Source organism: Rattus norvegicus, chromosome 4, assembly GCF_036323735.1.
Source record: "Rattus norvegicus strain BN/NHsdMcwi chromosome 4, GRCr8, whole genome shotgun sequence".
In the NCBI taxonomy this organism is placed as follows: Eukaryota; Metazoa; Chordata; class Mammalia; order Rodentia; family Muridae; genus Rattus; species Rattus norvegicus.
Window position 1 is genome coordinate 52,577,134 of NC_086022.1, and position 25,837 is coordinate 52,602,970.

General features: G+C 39.6%; 1 protein-coding gene across 2 annotated transcripts in view; it reads right to left on the reverse strand.

Annotated features, from left to right (window-relative positions):
- The window catches only part of Aass (aminoadipate-semialdehyde synthase), a 56,666-nt gene that overhangs the window by 4,988 nt on the left and 25,841 nt on the right, over positions 1-25,837 (reverse strand). For both annotated transcript variants that reach the window (NM_001100963.1, XM_039107271.2), the window contains 11 exon segments: positions 198-293; positions 2,248-2,415; positions 8,599-8,739; positions 9,721-9,829; positions 9,922-10,032; positions 11,107-11,233; positions 11,419-11,540; positions 14,256-14,323; positions 14,560-14,619; positions 23,640-23,751; positions 24,119-24,241. In NM_001100963.1, coding sequence (NP_001094433.1) covers positions 198-293; positions 2,248-2,415; positions 8,599-8,739; positions 9,721-9,829; positions 9,922-10,032; positions 11,107-11,233; positions 11,419-11,540; positions 14,256-14,323; positions 14,560-14,619; positions 23,640-23,751; positions 24,119-24,241 — 1,237 coding nt within the window.

A 25,837-nucleotide genomic window follows, 5' to 3' on the forward strand; every position in this document is an offset into this window, starting at 1 on the left:
GAACAGGCCAGGTACTTTAGCCCATCACTTTCTCCATCATCCAAAGCACTGAAGCGGGAGGAGAGATTCATGAGAACTCATCAACATACACAAGCTAGACAGAGGATGCCTTGGCCCAGCGCAAAGCAGAGCTTTCAGTCTAGCCATCTCAAAAGGTGCATGTGAACCACACAGCACGAGATTCTGAAAATACTCACCCACGTGAGAGGGTTGGCCTCAGGTCGGAGGGCAGGATATGTTTCTCTGTTGATGAGTCCCAACTTCACAAATCCGTTCAAAGCTTTGGAATATCCCTGAAGCAAGAATTAATAAGCAGCAAATGAATATTTTCCCTTTGAAGACAAATGCATTTTTAGCCCCCTCCCCCCCCCTTTTTTTTCTTGAAGAGGGAATCTGCCTTTACAACTAATTAAGGGGTTTTTTTTCTTTGTTTTTTTTTTGGGGGGGGTTTATCTTGGTAATAATTTTCATTGCTGAAATGGGATCAATATTAACAGTTGTCATGATAATTCAACTGGTTTGTGTAAAAGACTTTTTTATTTTTATTTTCTCAGTACTATGTTGTATGGTATGTTCAAGCAGCATAAGGGCTTAGTTTCCTGGTGAGTTATACAATTCAGTTTAACAGAATATCATTTAATAGAACAGTCAGATTTCATCTTTATTACAACGTTTTGTTTTTAAATGCTAAGGATCCATCCAGGACCTGATACATGGTGGGAAATTACTCTATCAACTTAGTTCTATTTTACTTTTCTGTGAAGAGAGGAACAATAATCTATACCCCCAAAGCAGAGAACCCACCCTACATTGAAGATCTGGGTACAGAAGAAAAGAAGAATGCCATATTAGGGCTCTGTTATCTGGTTTTCTAATTTTAAACGTTCTTATAACTTCTCACCTGGGATCCCTTTAAGTCCCTATTTTTTGGTTGGGAAAACATTTCAGATTTGTTTCTGAGAAGTCTGTCTAACCCTTTCGCTTCGCCGAGCCTCAGTCCATGTGTTGTTTTTTGTTGTTGTTGTTGTTGTTGTTTTAAATTATTATTTTTAAAGATTTATTTATTTATTTTATATATAATAAATACACAATATATAATGTACACACCAGAAGAGGGCATCAGATCCCATTACAGATGGTTGTGAGCCTCCATGTGGTTGCTGGGATTTGAACTCAGAACCTCTGGAAGAGCAGTCAGTGCTCTTAACCTCTGAGCCATCTCTCCAGCCCAGTCCATGTGTTTTAAATGACACAAACCTCACCCTACGTTCTCAAGGCACACAACAGAGGAAGGACACTGACCTCAGAAATAAACTGCAACTAACAAGACAAAATGTATGCTTTTAGCTATTAGAGAAAGATGCAGTGTGTACTCAATCTAGATTGAAACCTTATTAGGCCATAACAGGAAGATGGTAGCTGTCTGCTACTGCACAGAACCTGAGACCACAGTAACCCTAACAAGACTAAGAAACTAAGGAGTCAGTTATACTTAAAGCTGTCCTCCTAGGTGCTTCCAATCCTTAAAGGGTCAATATGATAAATTCGCTGCTTTGAGTTGGGTGTCCTAATGCATTTAATTAAAAAAAAATTCTTTTAAACCAGTGGACTATGGTGGGAGAGAATGTGTCATAGCTGCACTGGGCTCTGAGAATATGAGAATAAACAACATTTGAGTGTTCACCTCCAAACAAGACAGTTGTTATTCCATCCCTCCACAGCTCATAAAACATTGCAGAAGAGAGAGCAAAAGGAATATAAGGGCTGGAGGGCAGGGAGAAGGGAAGAGGCTCCCTAAGGGATATAGTCCCAATCCTATGACTACCCAAACAGCCCTGATTAAATTAAATGGGTCATTACAAAAACATCAAGTCATAAATCTTGGAAAGGGACAAGTAGAAAAAGGGGTGGGTGAGTAGAAGTTAGGAAGGATAAGAGTTGCAATTAAGAGTACTACAGAGGGGTTGGGGATTTAGCTCAGTGGTAGAGCGCTTGCCTAGCAAGCACAAGGCCCTGGGTTCGGTCCCCAGCTCCAAAAAAAAAAAAGAAAAAAAAAAGAGTACTACAGAAAGAGTGTAACCTGATCAAATTCTATAAAAGTATGAATTTGTCAAGCAACTAACTTAATAGAGATCTCCAAAGAAAATATAGACCCCCAACTCGGTTTCTCGTTTTAACTACTAGAAAAAATGAGCATATGCACTACTTATATCAAAACTAGCACTGTGTTTAAAATACAGCACTTACCTTATATCTCAGTGTTCCCCTCAACAATGTATGGGCAGATGAAATTCCATAAATCTCAGCATATTTTGTGCTATCTCTGTTAGGATACCCTTCCAAGTTTAGGCCTGGGAAGTAATCCATGGGTGTGACAGAATTGAGAAAAGAGACTCCCCCTGTCACATTCACAACCTGAGGAAGATTGAAAAAATAGCTGGGGTTCACAACAGTCTGTTTCCTCTGGGCATGTCTGCATTAATTATGCAAAAGAAATTAATAGAACAGAACTTTGGAAATGTTGATAAAACTACAATTGATACTTAGCATGCCATTAGCCAAGCTGTTCCTCTTGTCAGGCTCCTCTAGCCCTCTAAATCCTAATAAACTTTATTTTCTAGACAAAAGTTTTGTTTTTAATTGGCTCTTGCTCCTGGTTAAAATAGTATCTTACATTTTGTCTGCATTAGGCTGGCTGGCTGGCTGGCAGGTTGTCTGTCTGTCTGGTGTCTGTCTGCCTGGCTGGCTGGTTAGTTGGTTGGTTGGTTGGTTGGTTGGTTGGTTGGTTGGTTGGTTGGTTAGTTGGTTAGTTGGTTCATTGGTTGGTTGGTTCATTGGTTGGTTGGTTGGTTGGTTAGTTTGTTGGTTGGTTGGTTGGTTGGTGGATTGTTTTGCTTTTTTGTAATATAATCACATCAAGTGCACACTCAATGGCTTGTATGCTCTGATAACAATGGCAATATTCTTTCCATTGGTCTCACATTTCTTCTGAATATATCAGACACTAGTCTTGTACTTTTCAGTCACCCAACTATCATTAACTGACTAGTCATTTTGTATGTGCCAGAGATCTCACAAGTTTTAGAGAGAACAAGGAAAACAGTGAATAAGGTGCAATTCTCATCTGTTCATTCTTTATTGGGAGAAAAAAATGTACTGAATGTTCAGCAATCACCTGCATCTGCATAAAACTTAGAGCATAAGATGGGGGGGGGGGTACTGAAGAGTCAGCAGAAGGAGGACCTCCTTTCACAACAGACACAAGGCCAAGACTACACAATAAAGCTCACATACAACTTACTGCTGTACTTCTGGTCAGAAGCTAAGTATTGATTCCCCAGAACCTCCCTCCGGTCCCCAGCACACAAAGTGCAATGAGACACTATTTTGTGTTTAACTTTAAAATATAGCATTTCCTCTTAAGAGTGTGAAGTCTGTGGTTGTCCTTGAGATAATGAAAAGCATTCTGGAATGATAAACTTCGGGCTGAGGCCACTGTTTAACTGGACTTTGTCTTGGTGGAAACAAAGTTGTTTCAAAAGCTGCACAAACCAAGACTGGACAGGGGAGTGGCCAGGGTTCAGAGGGATTTTTCCCAAGGGAAAGTGGGCTAAATGCAGTGGTGCTCAGAATAGTTTTGTAGATGAGCTCCCCTGAACCAAGGTGCAAGAGAAAAAATGGAAACTAATTTATACATAACCTCCAGAAAGAAAGGACCTCAGCCACCCCAGGATGGGTGGGGTAAAATCTTTTCAGTTGCAAAGGTCACTTGCAGAGTACCTTCAAGAATACCTCAGGAAGAAACTAAAGAATGTGAAGAATGCTTCCTATCTAATTTGCTCAGAGCCCCCTTTTTAGACTGTGTTGAACTTCTTCTAATAGGATTCTAGTTTTAAAAGCAACCTAATAAAGAAGCCATGAGGTGGTCTCTGCATTCATCTTGCTTCTCTAACCTAAGGTTATTCTAAAGTCCTGCTTCTTTAATTGAAGATCAGGATGACTTTTAAAGAAAATATCATGGCAGGCATTGTAGTAAAAAACTATAATCCCAGTGTTTGGAAGGCTGAGACAGGAGAATTGCTAAAAGTTTGAGGCAAGCCTACACTATGTACATAATAGACTCTATATAATAGACTCTGCATAATAAGGGGGAAAAACAAAAAGAAAGAAAAAGTTACCAACCTAAAATAAATCAGCAAGTTTCATTTAATTCTTGTAAATAAAATCAGGTAATGTATACTGACTGCTATTGATTTGCTTAGATAAACTAACAGTCAATGAACCTGACAGTTAACAGTGTGAGGATAAGAAACTAAGAATTAGACGGATTCCCTCATAGTAGACAGACGGAGAGGAGCCGTGGCCAGGTTTGAAATACGGATTTCAAACTTCTAAGACAGCTAGTAACTTCCTCTCCAGGATGTTGGCTTCTTCATTACCCTCCTTGACCTGAGGCAAAAGCTAGAAAGCTTAAAATCTTGTAGACTTTTCTCTCCTATTAGCTAGTCTTCTCTTATGAAAAGACTGAATTTGGAGCTGCCATGGTCCCCACCACACACACACACACACACACACACACACACACTTTGCAGAGTGTTTTTCTCAGTGCCTGGTCGCGTGCATGGTTCCTGACCACTAATAAAAGACTTTCTTTCACTGGCTGTGTAGGACCTGATCTACTTCTAGGAGGTCCCGCTCACGAAAACATGGAGATGGAGATCAATGCAATAAGCAAGAGGTTTAATGATCCAGTACATTGGGGTGACCCTGTAATCGGGACAGAGGCAACCCCGAAGAACAAAGGCCCACACCCTTATACTTTTTCAGGGTACAGGCTTTAGATTACACCATGAGTTAGTTACTTTTCATTGGTGTGGCTTATAACCTTTTGAATTCATTGGTGGCCACCTGGTGTTTGCCTAAGGCAGCCTTTGTCCTTAAGTTTGAGTCTTACAGCTGATTCTGTCTGCCTTGTTTGAGATTTTTCTCTTCTACATTCTAGAGTTTTCCTGCCTTTTAATTCTCTAACTGGCAAATAAAATTGAAACAATCGAAGACCTCTCCATAGTAACTCCCCTCACCATTTGATATCAGTAGACAATGACCAGTGTTCTAGGCTCAAAAATGAGCCTTGTCCAGTTCTATATTTTGTTTAGAATTTCAAAATACCTCTGTCCATTCTGCAGAAGACATGTGTTTTTCTCTGCTCAGACAATGCTTGCACCCCTGACCCACTCCCAGCAAAAGCACAGCTCATGACCCAAGATGTTGTGATTGAAGGCTTCTCTGAGGCCAATTCTTTTTCATACACATACCCAACCAATGAGAATCACGGGCATCTAATTTAGAACAAACACTCAAATCCTCAAAATAAGTGATGAATCCGCCTGCCCTTACCTTGAACTTGAAAGGCATCTTGTAGTAAAGACAAACTAGGTCATTCCTGCTTACGATTAAACCTTTGTTTCTTGAGAATTGGGCTTTGTCACATTTAAAACCTTAACTACAAATGGAGCTCTACTTCCTGTTCCAGGAAATGGCAACTATGCCCTTGTTTCAGAAAGTTATTATAACCATCTTGAACTGTACCTTTGCTTCAAAAGTTTGTCATGACCAGTTGTTGGTTATGACTACCTTGTTATGATCACCTTGTGATCATGCCTTTGTTTCAGGAGGTCATCATGACTAATCTGTTAAGCTTATGTCCTGCTTCTGTAACCGTAGTACCAATTTTCCCTAGCAAGTCCCTCATTTGGAAATCCATTCCTCCTTGAGCTATGAAAACCTTGTCTTCCTCTTATCTAATGCTGACCTCTTGTACCATGCCTTAGAAGGCGGTAGCCCAGCCTGTGTACATCAATAATAATAATAATAATAATAATAATAATAATAATAATAATAATAATAACTTGCTTTAATTGAGAATAGCTTTAATTAATTTGGCCATGGTGATTTGAGTCAGTGGTCTCTTTTCTCTTGCCTTTAGGATTAATGTAAGATTCGTCATTAAACTAATAAGAAATTTAGCATGGTAAAGGGGCAAGTTGTTATTTACTAGGGACCCTCAGTCTTTCAGGTACCTTATGTGCTTATTTTTAGTCCATGTTAATTATTCTTTTTTTTTTAGAAGTATAAACTGGCTGTGAGTCACACAGTAACAGATTTGAGCCTAGCTACCTAACACACTGCCTGTGTTCTTTCTACTATATCACATGAACTTCTTGGTTTTGCTTATTTCTCAATCAGTATTTTCAAAAGAGTCCTGATATGTGTGCATCTTCTAAAAGCCATGCTAGAGTGACTATGGGCACAGGGAGCAATGGGTAACCTGATTTCCTAAAAAAGAGGCAGGGCTTCCTTTCCACATGTATGAATTTCCCACTCTCCAAGGCTGGGCACTGTACCAACATCTATTTAGGAATGGAAAAAAGAGATGACTAGTCACTACTGCCAGACACAGGGGAGGAAGTCATATTTGCTAAGAATCAGAACAATATCAGTGACTAGAACTGACCACAAGAACACAGAATAGTGTGATCTGCTCTCATGGATAGACCCTTTCTAATTACAAGAGAGGCTTAAGGGTTCAACTGTAAACCAGCGGCGGAGAGGTCACTTATCTTCATCATTCCGGTTCTGAGTTCTGTAAGGTTCATTCTGTGACTCAGGATGACAGTGGCAGAGGGAATGATGGCAGAAGGGACAGAAGGGCAAGAACGTGAGAGACATTTTTAAGGAGTTTAACAATAAAGATTGGGGGACAGATCTATAGACTCGAATCACGGAAATCTCTTAGACACAGACAATCCAAGTATTTACCTGTCAGACACTCTGATTGAGTTCAGACAAAAGAATAGCGAACAAAGGCTGAAGTGGCCAGGAAACTCTACAAGAGGAAATCTGAACAAGACCTTGAAAAAGTATCATTCTAGCAGAGAAAAGAAAAGCATCCTATTTTCTTTTCAAATCTTCCAATGTCAGAAAAAAAGGGGGGGGATGAATGCCCTCCATTTTAGAAAGCAAGTTCAGGATGGGAGAGAGGATGGGGGAATTGAAATTTAACAACCACCAGTTCTACAGGCAGAGACTTGTTTCTCCTGAGCTCTCTGGAGCACTAACTTCTTTCTACCACTAATATTTGCTCAAGACTTGGGGAATGCCAATAAGTCTGCTGTTAGGCAAATCACAACCTACATGGCTTCATTAATTCATATTACAGGACTGTTATAGAAACTTCTAGGCCTAGAGGAAGTTAGAACAGAGAAGGAAATGCTCTGTGCTCAACCTAAGCCATATATACACTCATAGAGCTTGAGTATAACTCTCACCTCATCCCTTCATCTGAGGAAATAAAATCAACATTTACACCATTCCTCATCTTAAAGCATGCTTCTAAAATTCTCTGCTGGCTTAGTCATGTTTGGCACGCTATGATCCTCTGGTTACTAACTCATTCTCAAGTTAGAGTGCTTCTTAAAATCACTTGGAGAGATTTAAAAATTCCCCAAAGTCGAGCAAATTAAAATCTTCAGGAATGAGGTTTAGGGATCCATTATCTTCAAACTTTCATTATCATTGAATATGCACCACATCTGTCACTCACGCTGATACCACATACATGAATGACCATGGCTGACAGAAGCACTCATCTTATGTCTTAGTAAATCCTTTCAGAACTAAATTGTGTGGTTACTAACTGTACTCCCCCTATGGATATAAACTCCTTACTCCTAGATCACGGTAATTTTATAACCTTGGACAAATCTTTCCTCATTCCTCTCTCCCTACCTATTATCTGGAAAAGGAATTTTCAAGTTGTCTTACCAGTTCCCCTAACCACAAGAGTAATCTGATTAAATAAATGGCTTTGGAGAAGCTACGGATTTGATTAGTAAGGAAACTTACCACTAAACTTGAGGACCTGAGTTCGAATCTACATAGTAGAAGAGAATCAGCTCCTGCTTATTTTCTTAAACTCTAGACATGCACCATGACTTGCACAGTTATGGTGCACATATTTTTCACACTCAATTAAAAAATTAATGTAAAAGCTATTTTACTGGCATTGCAGTTAGTTGAAACCAGTGCTGAGTCTCAGACGATGGCCTTAGCCATCCTGTTTATGCCTTAATCTCATTATTAAAAAATAATGAAAATAACACTAACAATACTGTTAGATAACATATATGAAAGAAATGTTAATTCCATTCTCTGATGCACCAAACATTCCACATGGAGGGCCACTTGTATCCAGCCATGAATTCTCTGAAATCAGGGATACCAGTCAGCTACCAAACTATCTTTGGTGCTTATTCCAAAGTCTAACTCGGGGTGTGTAATACTGAAATCACTTGAGAGAAAATATAAATATGTTCTATATGTCTCACACTGAAGTCACTTGAACGATAACCGGTATTTACATATGTAAATAAGATGAGACAACCATTTCCAGAAGGAGCCAAGAAGGAAGAATGAACCTAGGGTTGGTTGAAAAATTAAAGGTGACCTTGTTAAATAGAAGAGAAAGATATACACTGGGAAATATCAGAGGAGACAAGGGGGAGCAGGTACTAATACTTGTCAGTAAGAGCTGGGCACCTTTCCGTTGAGGAGATAGCTAGCAGGCTGCATTATGTTCATCAAGACTCCCACTGGACTCCAGCTGAACTTATATCGCAAGGGATTATCTGAATGCTCTGGGGCTGGAAGACCACCGCAGTAGGAAACATACGACTCAATCTGCAAATTAAGAAATAAATCAGGAAGAATCAATAATATTAAGAAGACTAATCATTTAAGTTATTAACTAGGGTTAATGATATCAATTTGGTGAATATGCTATCATTTATTTTTTGAAGTTATCAAATATATATCTTTCAAATATATATCTTTAAAGTCAAAGACTTATTAACACAGATTATATATACAGACACACACACACATATATGTATATGAAAAAAATATAAACTCTACTAGAGATAATGGCTAAATTTTTCATTCAGTTAAAAATTCAACTGTTAGAGCTACAGAGATAGGTCAGTACTTAAGAGTGGTTACTGGTCTTACAGAGAACCATGCTTCATTCCCAGTACCCACTCTGGGCAGCTTACAACCTCCTATAACCCTAGTGATCTTGGAAAATCCAATACCTTCGTATAGCTTCTGAGGACATCTACACATGTATGTATATGTACATGCAAACATATATATATATATACATAAATGAAAATAAAAGAAATCTTTAAAATAAATAAATAAAAATTCAACTATTATTCAACTGACTTTTTGTCAGTTCCTACAAGTTTTATATCACAAAACACACATATATTTACATATATGTGTGTGTGTATGTATATATGCAAAAAACCAAAGCACTTAATTTGAGTGACATTACATATATAGTAATTTTTTGTCATGTATAAATGCTTACTTAAACAACAGACTAATACTCCAAAGTTTTTTCCTAAGTTCTAAATACAAAATCTTATCAAAAATCTGTCTCAAAGGCAAAAATCTTTAATAATTAAAATTATTACAATAGCTTCTATTTCTCTAGAACTGTTACTAAGTTCTTGCTTTACTCCAGATGTATCTATCTATAAGTTCTGTAGTTTTTGCAATTCCTAGTCAAAGGAAGAGCTGTAGTCCAGCAAATCACTAATGAGAAGCAAAAGACGATCATATATCTACTGAGGGGATTCTGCATAGGACTGGGCTCACCGTGGCTCCCAGATCTTTGGCTTTATCAATTGTTTCCATTGCCAACATGTGATCAAGACCAGGATCTAATCCCAATTCTCCAATGACTGTGATGCCAGCGTCATCCACACTGCCACAAGTGGAAAAGAAGAAAATGGAAACGTCAGACATAGAAGAGGAATGATCCCGAGGAGTTGCACCTTACTAGACACAGAGGCTTACCTTTTTTCCAGTTCTTTCATAGCTGGTGTGATGTAGCTTGCAGTGACCATATTAACCTTGCTATCAATGCAGGCCTTGGCCACAACAGGATGCAACACATAAGGCAACAAGCTGAAAACAGAGGGAGAAGGGATGCAGAAACTCTGGTTTCCAATCCTCCCTCCCTTCTAGGATGCTTGAACTAAAACACAGCTCAGGCCTAAGAAAACACCCAAATAGAATTCTCTCAGAAATGAACAAGGACTTCTGAACTACAGAGCAAATTTGTCCTGCTGTCTACCACGCAATGATCTTCACTAACCCTTTCTGTATTTTTTTAAATTTTTTTATGTTCGCTCATTATATGTGTCTATGTATGCATGTAACATATCTGAATCACAAATATCTCACAATTAGAAATTCTATTTCTAGTTTTCTAGCACTAAAAGCATATGCATACCGTTGCCAAAAGGCAAACACTAAAGTGTGTCTAGCAGTATGTTCATAACAGCCCAAATCAAAACAACTAAATTCCATCAAAGTCACCAGAGTATTAATGGTGTATTCACACAGTAGAGCATACACAGCAGATTCTCATAATCACAATATCAAATAATGAAGGCAGTCACAAACAAGGACATCCTGAATGGTTAATTCTACGAACTTCAGAACCATGCAAAAAAAACTAATCTTGATGTTAGAAGAAAGAACAGTGCTTATGGGATAGAACCAATAAGTTTACATAGAGGGCTTGTGGGATATTATCAACATTGTTTCTTGATGTGAATAGTGGTTAGAAAATGTATTAACATTATAGCAATTCATTATAGCAACATGTGGTATTTTTTATTCAAGTGTGTGTGCATGTGTGCATGTGCATACTTGCAAGGTAGAGTAAGAGAAAGAGACATTGAGAGACAGACAGAGAGACAAAAAGACAGAGACTCGGAGACAGAAAGAGTATTACTAAATTAGTCCAGACTGGCCTCGAACTTTCAATTCTCTTGTCTTAGCCTCAAGAAAGTGCTGGAAATACATACAGGAAAGTACCACCACACCACACCACCCTCATACTTATATTTTCATACATATGTTCTTCAATTAAATGTTTATGAGAGAGAAGACAGAGGAGGAAGGAGAGACAAGGAGAAAACAAGAGAAGATTAAAACAGCAAAATGGGCCCGGAACTTTCTGTTGCCCCCTACCTGATGACAAGATCCTGGGATTCGACCAGGGACTGCAGCTTGTCTTCCTGCTTGCCGACGGTCACATTGACAGTGTTAATGTCGTATTTCTTGCTCAGCTGCTGCATTTGGTTCGTCATGTCAGAGCCTATTTCAAGAACACAAAATTCCACTTTTTAGATTGCCTTCCACTAGATACATTTTCCGTATCTCCACAACTTTTCAAAACTTAGCTATAAAAGTCAGCTAAAGCTCAGATTCAAAAGGCAATGAAATTAGTTTGTTCTTCTTTCTTTAAGAATAAAAATGAAAAGAAATGAAATAACTCATTACCTAGTGTTATTTCTATATTGTTGCCTCTTGACAGGTACTCCAAAACAGGCCCAGATACATAGCCAGACCCAAGAACCAAAACCTTCTTCTTGGTACTCATTGAAAGGAATTGGATTCGTTCTCTGTTTGAAAGAGAAAGGGATGGGGGATAATTAAGTTTATTTCTTTCAAATAACAAAATCTTGAGATCCCCACATGAAACATCAACTTAGATGATGAAGCTGCAAAATCTCTCTGCATGGCTTCCAGTAAGAATGTCCCAGAATTCCTTAGGCCAGTGCTCTCACCAATTATTTTAGATCTTGTATAAAGATCTTGATGCTCAAGGTCTACAGTCTTCTGTGAACTCATAGAGTCTAATGGTTTCTACTAGGGAGTGGCACTATTAAAAAGAATAGCCCTGTTGGCTGTTGGAGTAGTGTAGCCTTTTTGGAGTAGGCGTGTCTCTGTGGGTGTGGGCTTTAAGACACTCCTCCTAGCTGCCTGGAAACCAGTATTTTGCTAGCAGCCTTCAGATAAAGATGTAGAACTCTCTGCTCCTCCAGACCCAAGGATGTTGCCATGTTCCTGCCTTGATGATAATGGATTGAACATCTGAACCTGTAAGCCAGCCCCAATTAAATGTCCTCTTTATAAGAAGAGTTCTTGGTCATAGCAATGAAAACTCTAACAAAACATGGGGCTAGAATGAGGATTGGACTATTTTTTCTTGCTTACTTACAGTCCAGTAACGTGATTCATACTTTGTCCTCCCAGGAGTATTTATTCAAGACTATATTGGGTCTGGATGCTGGATACCTGACTTCCTCCTCAGCAAAGTCTGAGGAGACAACAGTCTGAACAATGGATTACTGTTCCTTCACCAGAACCTGTTTTGTCAGATATCTTTAGGCTTATGTAAGAGATTTAGAAAGGATTTTAATTCTTGACCCATGTATTCTGTTAAAACTTGTACTTTTTGGAAAGAGAACTTTTGTTTTGACAAATGACCTCCATGGTAGTGCCGGGGTCTTGCTCAACTAGAAACCTTTATTGTTTGCTTCATTATGTTTTGAGTGTGGGAGTGATTATTAAATGCTTTTAACTGAGATTCCCAGAATCTGTGGGCATGGTCTGGTACCGGGGACTTCACACCAAGCTTGGATGGCAGAGTCTTTAGGGTACTCTCGCACTGCAATCTGCCAACCTTTTCATTTGTAATAAGTGGATAGTATAAATACTAACATAAAATGTTCACATCCATCTTCACCCAGAAACACATGCACACTACTGATAAGAGATCTCCTTCAACTCCAACCCCCATCTATTTAACTGAACAAACCATCATTACCTGTTAATTATATATTCTTTCCAGTAGTACCTTATATAGTTTGTATAAATAAAACATTATTTTGATGTGCCAATATAAATTGTTTAACACACTCCAAAGTTCCAGTTCAGTCCACATCAACAGTACCCCTAAACCCCAAATTCCAGGTTAATAGTCACTGCGCTATGCGATGAAAGGAATGTAAGGCTAAAGTAAATTCCCTTTCTAGGTAAGAGCGCCATTATCAGACTCCTGCCATAAAACTACAGTAGGGCCGGGTTGGGGATTTAGCTCAGCGGTAGAGCGCTTGCCTACCAAGCGCAAGACCCTGGGTTCGGTCCCCAGCTCCGGAAAAAAAAAAAAAAAAAACTACAGTAGGGAATGCTAGCAGGAAGTTCCAGCAACTGCAGCCAATCAGCTCAGCTGCGCCAGGAAGTCTGACACAGACTGGTTGACACATCATTATGATCTCAGTAAGGAATCATCCAGGTAACAAGGATAAGCAGAATTATAAAGAACAGGCAAACGTGATGCTTCCCTAGAAGAAACTCTCTCACAGAACTATTAGAAAGGCTTTTTGAATTTTAGAATTTAGAATTCTTTTAGAATTTTAGAACTCTTTAGAAAGAATTATATACTCAAGTGTTTAAAGCCAGAAGATTCCATTCCCACATTTCGTTCAGCAGGTCTAAGCAAACTAATTGTATATAAGCAAACTATGTAAGAAAATATACATATAAAAACAAAAACAGAAGCCTGATTCTGGCACATCCCTTTATTTCTTGTAGCAAGAACCACTTTAAAAAAATAAAATAAAATAAAAGGTAAGGTAAGTGTTCTATTGTGTTCTGTTTTCTCCCTGGCTTCAGTCAGCAATTGTTTGTGTGTTGTTTTGCAAAATGTGAAAAGACCAGCGGAAGTACAGTCTGTAGGGAAACAATAGAATTTCAAGAAACATCAATGTTTCCTAACCCTGACAGGAGACTCATTTAAGGAGGCAAGGGGGCTGACTTGATAGATTCACGGGCTTTTAAAGTCACCTTTCTGTTCTCATCAACTGTCTTCTTCACTGTCTCTCTTCATTTCTACTCATGATCCCACTTTGCTAAATATTATATGGAACAAATCAAAGCCCAAACCTTCAGCAAAAAGTCCAAACAGAGAGCACCACAGAAAGGATTAATATACTGATTTCCTTTTGGGGGAAAAAATAACTTAGAAATCACCATGTGCAATCTGAAGAGGAACCAACAGAACTATTCACACAGCAACACTGTTTCACTCTTGTGCTGGAAGGCCAGGCCCCACCTGATTTGAACCACTGCTGTGGCGTTGCTATGCTGCTCTTCAAAGAAAAAGCACTGGTGCTGGCTTCAGCAGTTGCTTGCTTTGGATTTCTAACATTATCCAAATGTACATGCTATATAAATCTAATGTTAACAACTCTCATTGAAATCTTTAGGCATAGTCATCAAATCCGAGGTAAGAATTAAAGAACAATATCAGAAGATTTTCTAACAGGACGTACCTGCTTTCCCGGAGTTTCTGTATATATTTGTATTTGTCCGTCAATAGACCATTGGATGTAATCACTGCCTAGACATGTATATACAAGACAATGCTTTAGTGTTCAACATTCAGTCCTAGGAATACGGACATGTGACTGACAGGAGAGACAGAATGACAGAGATGTGGGAGAGGGCAGGAGGGAAGAAAGAATAGGAAGGAAAAAGACAGATGTCAGGAGAGGAGGGGGAAAAAAAGACACGTTGCAAAGAGAAGAAGTGAGAAGGGAAAAGTTACGTTCACATGAAGACATTCTCATAACTTACATCTCGCACGACCGGAGAGAAGTTCTGGCTTTCCAGAGGCTGTGACGCATCTGATAACAGCTGTGAGCAGAAGAAAGTTTTAGTTTTATGGGTAACAAAACACTTCAAAACTCAGGAATAATGACTTGACCAAGTAGAGCTCAAAGTGGTATCTATAAGCTGTCCATTTTCTTTGAAGATTGAATCAGAGAGACAGAAGACACCTCTTCCTTCTCTCTCCCTCTCTCCCCCTCTCCCCTTCTCCTCCTCTACATCAAACAGAGTTTCTCTACATAATCCTGGCTGTCTTAGCACTCACTCTGTAGAGTAGGCTGGCCTTGAACTCACAGAGCTCTACCTGCCTCTGTCTTGGAATGCTGGGATTAAAAGTATAAGCCATCACACCCAGCCCATATCTCACTACACCTGAGAAGCCTTCTCTTTTTCCCAAGATCCAGACGTCAGCAGTAGAGTTCAGTCAGGACTTTCTTAGGTTAAGGTCTAGAACACTTACCCAAATAAGAAACAAGTCATTACATAGGGGGTACTAGAAACAGAATATAACATTGTTTTTGTGCATCTGAAACAGATAGTCAACAAATAGCTATTGAATTCAAGGGAAATGAAACTTATTATCCCCAACCCTATGCCCTGTAATACCACAGAAAAAAAAAAAAGTAAAAGTCTAACAAAAATGTACCAATAAAATGACTTCTAATGACGTTCTGCTAAACCTATTGATCAATGCCTTGCTCAGCCACCACTAGGGAAATTTCCTCCAACAACAGGTAGGAACAAACACAGAGATCCATAGCCAGACATCACGCAGAGAATGAGAGACCTTGGAACGCTCAGCCCTAAATGGAATATTTCCATCAAATCCCTCCCAGCAAGGTTCAGGAAACCCTGTGGAGGAGAAGGCAGAAAAAGTATAAGAGCCAGAGGGGATGGAGGGCACCAAGAAGACATGGTCCTCTGAGTCAACATGACCAAAGCTCATATGAGCACACAGAGACAGGCACATAATGCACGGGGCCTGCTCATATCTCTGCAGGTCCTTTGCGTATATATTCTGGGTTCCAATTTAGTGCGTTTATGGGGTTCAAGTGTGTGAACGAATGAGTCTCTGTTTCTTGTGACTTCTCTAGGACTCTTTTCCTTCTGTTTACTTGTTTCATCCAATTCCGATGTGTTAGCTTTTGCTTTATCTTATTATATTTTATTTCACTATATTTTATTATTACCCCTTAGAAGCCTGTTTTTTTTCCCCCTGATGAGAGTCAGAAAGTGAGTAGATCCTGAAAAGAAGGGAGGTGGGGAGGAGTGGGAAGGAATGGAGGGAGGAAAAATTGTAATCAGAATAGACTGTATGAGAGGGAAAATCTATTGAATCTATTTTCAATAAAAGAAAAAATCTGATGAAGAGAAAAAGTAAAAAAAATATAGTAGCATGTACACTCTAAAGTAGTTCTTGTTGCAGTTTGTAAGAAAGAGCTCCTCATAGCGCTAACGTCTGACTGAACACTTGGTAGCACTGTTTCTCAGGATTATGGAGTCTTTGGGGCCTGTGCAGCTGGACAGAGTGCAACACAGAGTGGACCTTGACATCTACAGCTTAGGTTTCTTTACTTCCGGATCCTCCCAAATACAACCAAGCACCCTCATGCTCCTGCCACCACCACTTAGGGCCATCCCTTCTGCCAAGCGCCGAAATAAACCTTTCTCCTCCTAATTGCTTTTTGTCAGATACTTGATCATAGCCATAAGAAAAGCTACACAGAAAATGGGTGCAGACAAGTGAGGCCTTTGCTATGGTAAGCTGCACCATAGGAGCCATGGTCCTGTAGTGCAAGTTTTTTAGAGAAATGTGGAAGAGTGTGGAGCTGCTGGCTAAAGAAGCCCTCAGATATCACAAGCAAAGCTTAATAGGCTATTCAATGAGAAAGACCAAAATGCCAATGGGGAGGCCTACTGTAAAGTCTGGGACCATGGAGTTTCAGACACAAACAGGACAATGTCAGGAACTAGTCCAGAAGCCATTCATGTCACATTCTTGTAAAAGTCCAGCTGTTCATGTCAAAAATCTTAACTAAAGCCAACTTCAGAAGTGACGGACTAGGGACTAGGTGGCTAGAAAGATTCCTCAGGAGTTTAGAGCGCTCGTTGCTCTTGCAGAAGACCCAGGTTTGCTTCCCAGAGCTCACATAATGGCTCACAGTGATCTATAAAAAACTTACACGCTTACAGCTTAGTAAGTATTTTAAGAAATTAGGTAATGAACTTGCTTGTTCAGTGGAGAAAAGTTTGAAGACAGTGTAACCATTCAGAGTACGGTGTGGCTGTGTGTGCCCATCAGAGTTTACTGTGCTTGCTATGTTTGCCCATATTCACTGTAAGAGTGAGTGAGCAAAAATTCCCAGAACCCACACAAAGATGAGAAAGTGGATTCCACCCACAGGTAGCAGCACACGCACACGCACACGCATACTCACGCACACACACACACACACACACACACACATATACACACACACAACACACACACACACGCACTCACACTAATAAATATAAATTTAAAATTAATCTACAGAACATACCAATTCAACGAAATAAAAGCAAATGATAAAGTACTAGGTTAAGCTCATCCATAAACACAAATGTAATAATCTTAAACAAGATAAACTGGTGCGTGAACTCAATAAAAATACAGTTAATAGATATGTATAAACATACATGTGTGCATGCACTTGCACACACACACTTACTCAAGATAAATCAGAAAAAAATCTTTAGTGTAAAATTGTTAGGAATAGCTCCAAACAGAAAGCCACCCGAATGTCGACCAATGGTAAAATCAACAGAAGCTGACACGGCCATTAGCTACTTGACCTTGGTCACAAATAAAAGATTAATATACTGTGGTCAAGTTGGGTTTACTCTAGGAATGTAAAGATGGTTTGATCTGAAAGTCGGTTGACAGAAATTATCATATTAGCAAAACAAAAAAGTCATATAATCTTGATGAACACAAAGTATAACAACCATTATAAGAGTTCAAAAGTCTTTGATATATAAAAATATATGAAAAATTTATAGTAAATGCAGGCTTATTGATGAAACTATTCTCCAAAGGGGGGGGGCAAAAGAATCAGAGGATGGGGGAGAGAGGCTGTAAAATGCCAACTTTTTAAAAAAAATTATTGGTTGTTTTATTTATTTACATTTTTTGGATGTTATCCCCCTTCCCAGTCTCCTTACTGCAGCCCCCATCCCATCCCTCCTCACCCCCTGCTTCTATGAGGGTGCTCCCCCACCCACCCACCCCTCCTGCTTTCAAGCCTTCACAGGACAAAGGGCCTCCCCTCCCATTGATGCCAGACAATGCCATCTTCTGCTACTTATGTGACTGGAGCCATGGGTCCCTCCATGTGTATAAAATACCAACTTCTGAGTATAACACAGATATGACAACCATGAACTCACAGTAGATGCCTATTGTTCTGGTACTAGGTCCACAGAAGTTGGTCCTTGTGTCACTAAGCTATAGAGAGGGAAGGATTCGCTGGACTGTAGAATCTATTGTTGATCTACTGACAACCAACGGCTTGAGGGGAGGCATGGTATCACTTGTATGCTCACTGGTAGTCAGACCAAGTCCTGACAGTCCCCACACATGACCACACAGACAGCTCTGATCAAACTCTGAAGAAACAAAAACAAAGTAAGTAAATACTGAAAAGAGATAGGCAGGACTGGTAGAGGTAGGAGAGACATTCCAGAAGATAGAAGAAAGGGTACCCAGACTACATAGTGTGTATGTGTAAAACTTTAAAAGAACAAAACTTACTATCAAATAAGGATTTAGAGAGGCAAAGACACAAGTTGCCTGCTATTTTCATTCACCATAAAAGCCCAAATAACTTTCAAAAGATACCAAAATCTTCAGGGTTAGATATCAGGACAGCAGATGTGGAACTTTTTAAAAAGAGTGATTAGGGTAGTGGGTGAGGACAAAAGTATGGGGATGCTAATACTGTCTGACTTTAGATCCATGACTTTCATTGTAAAAGACCATTTTCACTTTTTTCTTAATAGTAGAAGATTTTATTTTTGAGATTATAACATTTCTCCCTTCCCATTCCTCTCTCCAAACCCTCATATATCCCTCTCCCTGATCTCTTTCAATTTCATATATTCTTTTATCATTGTTATTATGTACATATGTGCATATTTTATATATACATATATATATATTATTCCTACTCAGTCTAGATAATATTACTTATATGCATGTTTCCCTCTTATGGAACACATACCTTTGATACTTTAACACTTTATATTTTACATAATATAAAAGCTTTATATTTATATTGCTTTCTTTAATAAAACATTTATTCACAAGTGCTGGCATGATTAAGTCACACTGGCTAACTCTCATGATGCTTTAGTGCAAATTCATTGAATTGACCCACACACACACTCTTATGAAATGTACTACATTGAATGATATTTTCATTAAAGATGAGTGGGAGGCCAATGGTTTGGCCAAACAGGTAAAGGCCCTTCACCAAGGTTATGTTGGGACAAAGGTGGCCCAGAGCTTGTGGGAGTGGCCAACCAATGACTATTCTAACCTGAGATCCATACCAGGAGAGAAGGTCAATGCCTGTCATAGCCTAGGTGGCCAGGATCCAGAAACTGGATAGCTCAGAGATTTGGGGGTAGAACCAAACAAGACTGAGCAAAATAAAAACTATAAAAAGTTAATGAAATGATTCCTAATGCTACTCTGCTATACTCATTGGATCGGTGCCTAGCCCAGTCTCCACAGAAAGGCTGCTTCCCCCCAGCTGATGACAGATGCAGAGACCCTCAGCCAAACATTAGGTGGGGCTGGAGGAACCTTACTGAAGATGATGGAGGAAGGATCATCAGAACCAGAGGAGTTGAGGACAGCAGGGGAACAAGGCCCACAGAACCAACTAAGAAGGGCTCATAGGGACCTGCATGAGTCTTACTAGGTCCTCTGCATACATGCTGTGTTTCTTTACTTTGGGGTTTGTGTGGGAGTACTAACAATGCTCCCCTTGGGGTATCTGACTCTTGTCTGCTCATGGGACGTTTTTGCTCCTACTGGGTTGCCTCATCCAGCCTTGATATGAGGGTTTGTGCCTAGTCTCACTGCATCTTGTTATGCGAAATTCAGTTGATATCCCTGGGAGGCCTGCTCTTGTCTGAAGGGAAAGGGAATAGGAGTGGATCTTGGGGAGAGAAGATGTGGGGGATACTGGGAGGAATAGAGTGAGGGGAGGCTGAGATCACAATGTATTGTATAGAAGAATAAATAAAAATTTTAAAAAGAAATATTAGCAGTCATATTCATCCACATGACTAATTCATGTTCAACATTTAACAGGATACAAATTGGGCTAAAGTACATAATTTTTGCACTGAAAGGATGTCTTAAAGCCAGGGATTTGCCGGTACTGCTGGCTATTCTAATACTTTGCTGGAGCCAAGGTGACTCAATTCACTTATTAGCACCAAGGAGTTTCATGTTAGATTAGAGGACTAAGCTTTTACAAACTATCCCTCATTTAAATACTGGGTGTAAATAAACCATAGGGGAAAAGTTCAGGCAATAAACAGCTGTATGAGGGGTTTAGAAATAGAGGGACCACAGGTTTGGAGAGAAGCACCAGAACAGAGAAGCATCCACAGGAATAACCAAGTTTCCCAGGTTTGGTATTGCTTTGACGACGAGACTTGGGTGATGTTCAAATTTCATAAACCATATTGACCAGAGAAACTTAATGGGGGAAAGAGTTTACTTTGGCTTCCCAGTTATAGTCCATCACATAGGGAAGTCTGGCCAAGAACTTGAAGAAATCATGGAGGAATGCTACTTGCTGTCTTTCCCGCTCGCACTGTGTTAGCTTTGAAATAGAGCCCAGGACCACCTGCCCAAGCAGAGATGCTGACAACACTGGGACTCTACTAAATCAAGTGATAATCAAGACAGCCTCCTACAGAATCCACAAACCAGACTGATCTCTTCAATTCCTCAGGCAATACAATTCCTCAAAGTGTTTATTCCTGTCAAGTGACTCTAGACTGTACCAAATTGACAATTAAGATTAAGTAGGGCAAGTGGAGAGGTAAAGTGGAAACATACCAGGCACAAAGCACCCAGACTCTAGAGTGGTAGGAGCATAAAAATGGTAGATTCAGGAAAAGGGAGGTCAGCTTTTACGTAAGTCTCTTCTGACTCATGACCTACACACTGAGTAAGTGCAGGCCAGATTATAGCACACATTCAAGTAAAGATAAAAGACCCTTGTTTTATGTAAGCTAGCTGGCTCCACAAGCGAGATGTAATTTTTAATTTGAGTCTAAAGTTGATTCTAAACTTGGCCTTTAAAAAAAAATTCACCATTTTTTTCCAGATTCCCCACATAATTCACAGCCTTCAGAACACTTGCCCTATGACCTAGTGTCAAAGGTAGAAATGATCCACAAACTTCAAACTCAAATTTACCCAGAGTGTTAGGAGGAGAAGAGACAGCAGTGTTCCCTCTTCTACAAGTTTGCCTCCCATGGTTTTGGTTACTCAATCAATTACAGTCTGAAAACAATCAATAGAATTTCCTGAAATCGACTATAAATAAGTTTTAAGTGTATGTCCTTCTGAGTAGCAGATATAATTATATATTTTCCTTCTGCGTCTCATTTGACCAGCGCATCCATGCTGTATATACTACCCCCACACAGGCAACATTAGAAGTCATCTAGATCTCAAATCAGCTGTGGTAGTTTTTAAGTCGCTTAATGCCCGGGGCCATACCATTTTCACTTCGCTTTCTTTTATCACATAGACATTGTTATTAAGTTATCAAGAACAAGAAAGGCATACAACTCGCAAGGTATTTTGGGACTGAGAGACCATATTGACCTAAATTTTATAGGATGATTATTATCAATGTTCTATTTCGTAATTAATTGTTATTATCGATCTTACTGAACCATGTTTTTCAATCGAACTTTGTCGTAAGTATGCATGTATAAAGAAGATATATATGCAGGCTCTAATACTATGTATAGTTTCAGACAGTAACTGGGGAGTCCCGCAGATAGAGAGACTAACATAAAATGATCACAAAATGACTCTTAAAACTGTGTCCCATGTGGTAAAGAAAAATACATTCCTAATAAGAGAAGCAGGGAGTTGGGCGGTGGTGACGCACAACTTTAATCACATCACTTGGGAAACAGAGACAGATGGGTCTGAGTTTGGGGCCAGCCTGGTCTACAAACCAAGTTCCAGGACAGCCAAAGCTATACAGAGAAACTCTAACTCAAAAATCCAGTATTGATAGTGTAGTAGGAGCCAGAAGCTTCAAGCCAGACCAATGACTCATTGCAGTGAACATCTGCAGGCAAATAAGTGTGGACAAGAGGGTACACTGAGGGACACACTGTGACACTCGGGTGTGAAGGGACAGAGAAATGAATGTGATTGGGTTGCACGATGTGAAATTCACAAAGAATCAACAAAATTTAAATAATAAATAATTAAAAATAGAAACCATAAAAGTCCAATAAAATAAAATGAGGATGATGGTGGTGGTGAAATCATGGAGACTCTCAGCAGGGAAAAAGAAAACTATCAAGAAATAAATAATTACTGCTCCTAAGTTAAAAAGTGTACAGGGAGATTTGCCACCATTATAAAAACTACTGTGGCATTTACAGATCTGAAGCATTTTTGAATTCTGAAGACTCCTACAGTCTCACACACATATCCACACATGCATGCATACATACATACATACATGCATACACACACATTCAATTAATAATAATGATAATAAATATTATTTTAAAAATAAATCTAGTCAGTAGAGAAACGATGTCAAGGAAAGTGAATATAAAATGCACCTAGGACATTTATTGTTCCTTTTCCCACTAGACACACACACAAGCACTGAGACATTTACACCTCTAGAATGTTAAAACTTAGGAAAACCATTAAGATTGTATAATACAACCAGAAAATTCTACAGGTGTGTATCTGAGTGATACCCTGGGTCACAAATCCAGCTGATGCCCAGTATCACCGTTGGTGCTCTCCTGATGCTACTACCTCCCCTCAGAGCCAACTTCAGACACACTGCAGACTTAGCCTGCATTGGCACATGACAGAAGGCAAGAAACATCTCCCTCAAGTTGTCCTCTGACCTCCACAGGTATATCAGAGTAAGCATACTGCTGCATACACACATACACATCCAAACACGCAACAAACAAATAAAACATGCTTCGACGGTATTTTCTAATGCGTGCATTCTCAAATGTCTCCTTATTAACCCTTGGGTTACTCAAAGAAGACAACTTCAGAGCAGAAGTTTTGACTACTCTCCCACTGTTCGAGATGGTCCCATTTCACAGTCAGAGAGAAATGGAGAACGAAGACAGAAAACAAGCCCTGCTGTTCATAAGCTTGGAATCTCTGCCAGATACTGCTGTTAGCAACAAAACAAAACAAAACAAAACAAAAAATCCCACACATGGTAAGTCTGAACCCAAGATAAACACTGATGGAAGAAAGAGCTTCTTTGGTAAACGGGACGGAATCTAGATTGCACAGCAATTCAGAAGTTAGTCACAGGAGACGAACACCACCTCAGCGTAAGTCATCACTAAACACAACACTAGTGACTGACATCCAGTGATATTTTGTATATGTCCGGTTGTTCCGATCTATTAATTGTACCACAGTAAAAATACCCCCAATATAAATTGATCTACACAGCAAGGGAATCGATAAAGTAACTTTACCTGCTCCCCCTCCCATGTTGTAAACAGTCTTAATGAAATGTATATAATGAGATAAATGTAATCGATTGTGGGCATAGAACCAGGAGACAAGTAACAGATTATGGAAAATCAAAATGGATCTATCTATGAATACATTTAGGGGAGGGCTGGCATTTCATTTTACAACAGATTTCTTAGATACAGAAGACCAGAACATTCATCAGCTCACTTAATAGTTCTACCTAGAGTCACAGAGTTGCTGTGAAGCCTACCGGTCCCCTTACCATCTCTTCGACATAAGGGTAAAGCATGTCTCCAAAGTATTCTGTGGCCTCAATTGGAAGCTGCGCTGGCAAATTGTCAATGGAGCACATCAGAATCCCGGAGCCTTCAACACTAAGAGAAGCAACATCCTTTATTCAAATGCACAGATATGACTTGAAATTTTTCCCAGACTCTACACCACTACAACATTTGTTTCATTGTTATTTATATATCTGTAGTCTTGAGGGGGGAAGAAAAGCATATCACTATAAATGAGACTGCTTTTCAAAGGAAACTATTTTTTTTACTTGGCAACCTACCTCCCATTTAACTATAGTGTATATTTCTTTAAGCATTCAAATTTCAATGTGATTTTTTCCACTACTTTTTAACTCTGAGCATATACCCCCACACTTTCACACCTTCATAAAGAAGGGAAATGTTGAGTGCCTCAAACTAGTACATCGAGGTAAAGAGGCATCAATTGTGACAAACTCACCTGTCGTGAATAATATGCTGGTCTGCGTCATACATGCAAAAGGGCCGTTCTATGGTAGTGCACTCAGTCATAAAATCTATAGAGCCTCCTGTGTCTGCTGAAATGTCACATATTGCCACAAGTCTGAAAATAACGGCAACACTCAGATTAGAGAGTGTCATTCTCAAGCCTTCGGGAAGACTAACAATGAAGAAAATCAAGTGTGCCCAAAACAAATTGCATTGTGTGTGCCAAATATTTCCCAGGCACTTAGAATCTTTGTTCTACTGTTCAGTCTTTGGGTCACTGTGTTGATGTAAGACAGAGGGTTCTTTAGTTTCCAGGAGAATAATGAAGAAAAAAAGGGAAGGGAAGGAATCAGAAAGAAAAGGGGTAGGGGAAATCCTTTCCCAATAGAAAAATTTGATGGCAGACAGAACAAGGTGGTGTAGTTCATCATCTGTAAATAATTAATGTAGATGGTACAGCTACCTCTCTATGTCACACCTCCACATCCTTAGCTTCAACTGAGACCTGAATGCACTTGAGGAAAATGTTGCATCTCTAGTCAACATACACACAATATGTTCCTTTTCATTATTACCTAAACAATATAGCAGAACCATTTGAGCAGTACTCTTGAATAAGAATTTTACTAGCATGTATCTACTCTACAAATAAGTTTTATTTTAACTTCTTCATGCATGTATACAGTTTAACATATCCTCTTCTTTCCCCCCCCCCCATTGTTGAGCACTAAGCCTAGAATTTTAATCTCCCTATCTTTCTTTCTCTTTTATTTTTTTCCTTTTTGAGTAAGGGCATCACCAAGTTGCCCAGTTTGGCCTTGAAGTCCCTCTATCTCAGACAGAGTTTACATAGCTGTGACCTCAGCAGTGAATACTCATCACCAACAGGTTCATCCAACTGTACTCGTGTCTTAGGCATCAGGAGCAATGCAGTGATGATGTTAAGTATACAGTGTATGAGCAGCTTGGAGATCTGCAAATGCAACTCTCTTCTAGGGCTTAGAAACCATTCTCCATAGGCAGCAAGAGTTGACTGTACTGCATAACTCTCCCTATATTTTTATGGAAACCTCTAGAATAATGAATGGTGGTCATTGTCTTTTAAAAAGAAAAGAATCATAGTGATCCTGTCCTGTCTTCAGTCACCACATGCCCACAGAGGGTGGTATCCAAGGGCTAGCATTGCCCACTATTGCATGTTAATGGCTCTCTACTTATCAAGTAGCAGTCCTGAATTGAAATGCTTATCCTCCTGCTCCCACCTCCCTCCACCCTCGCCCCCCACCCCACTGCTCCTTTTTTGACAGGTTTTGCTGAGTCCAGAGTTAGTCATTCATTGGACACTTTAAGCACAACTACTAAGCTTGGAGTAGGACTGCTTTATTAAAACAAAATAAGCAAACAAACAAACAAAAAAAAACCCACTATTTTTTCTTCCCCCTATCCATTCCCCCTTCCCATGCTTCTGTGAGGATGCTCCCTGACCCACTCCTGCCTCCAAGCCCTGGCATTCCCCTACACTGGGATATCCAGCCTTCACAGGACCAAGGGCCTCTTCTCCTATTGACAATGCCATCCTATGCCGCATATGCGGCTGGAGCCATGGTCCCTCCATGTGTACTCTTTGGCTGGTGGTTTAGTCCCTGGGACCTTGTGGGGGAGGGGTCTAGTTGGTGATATTGTTGTTCTTCCTATGAGGTTACAAACCCCT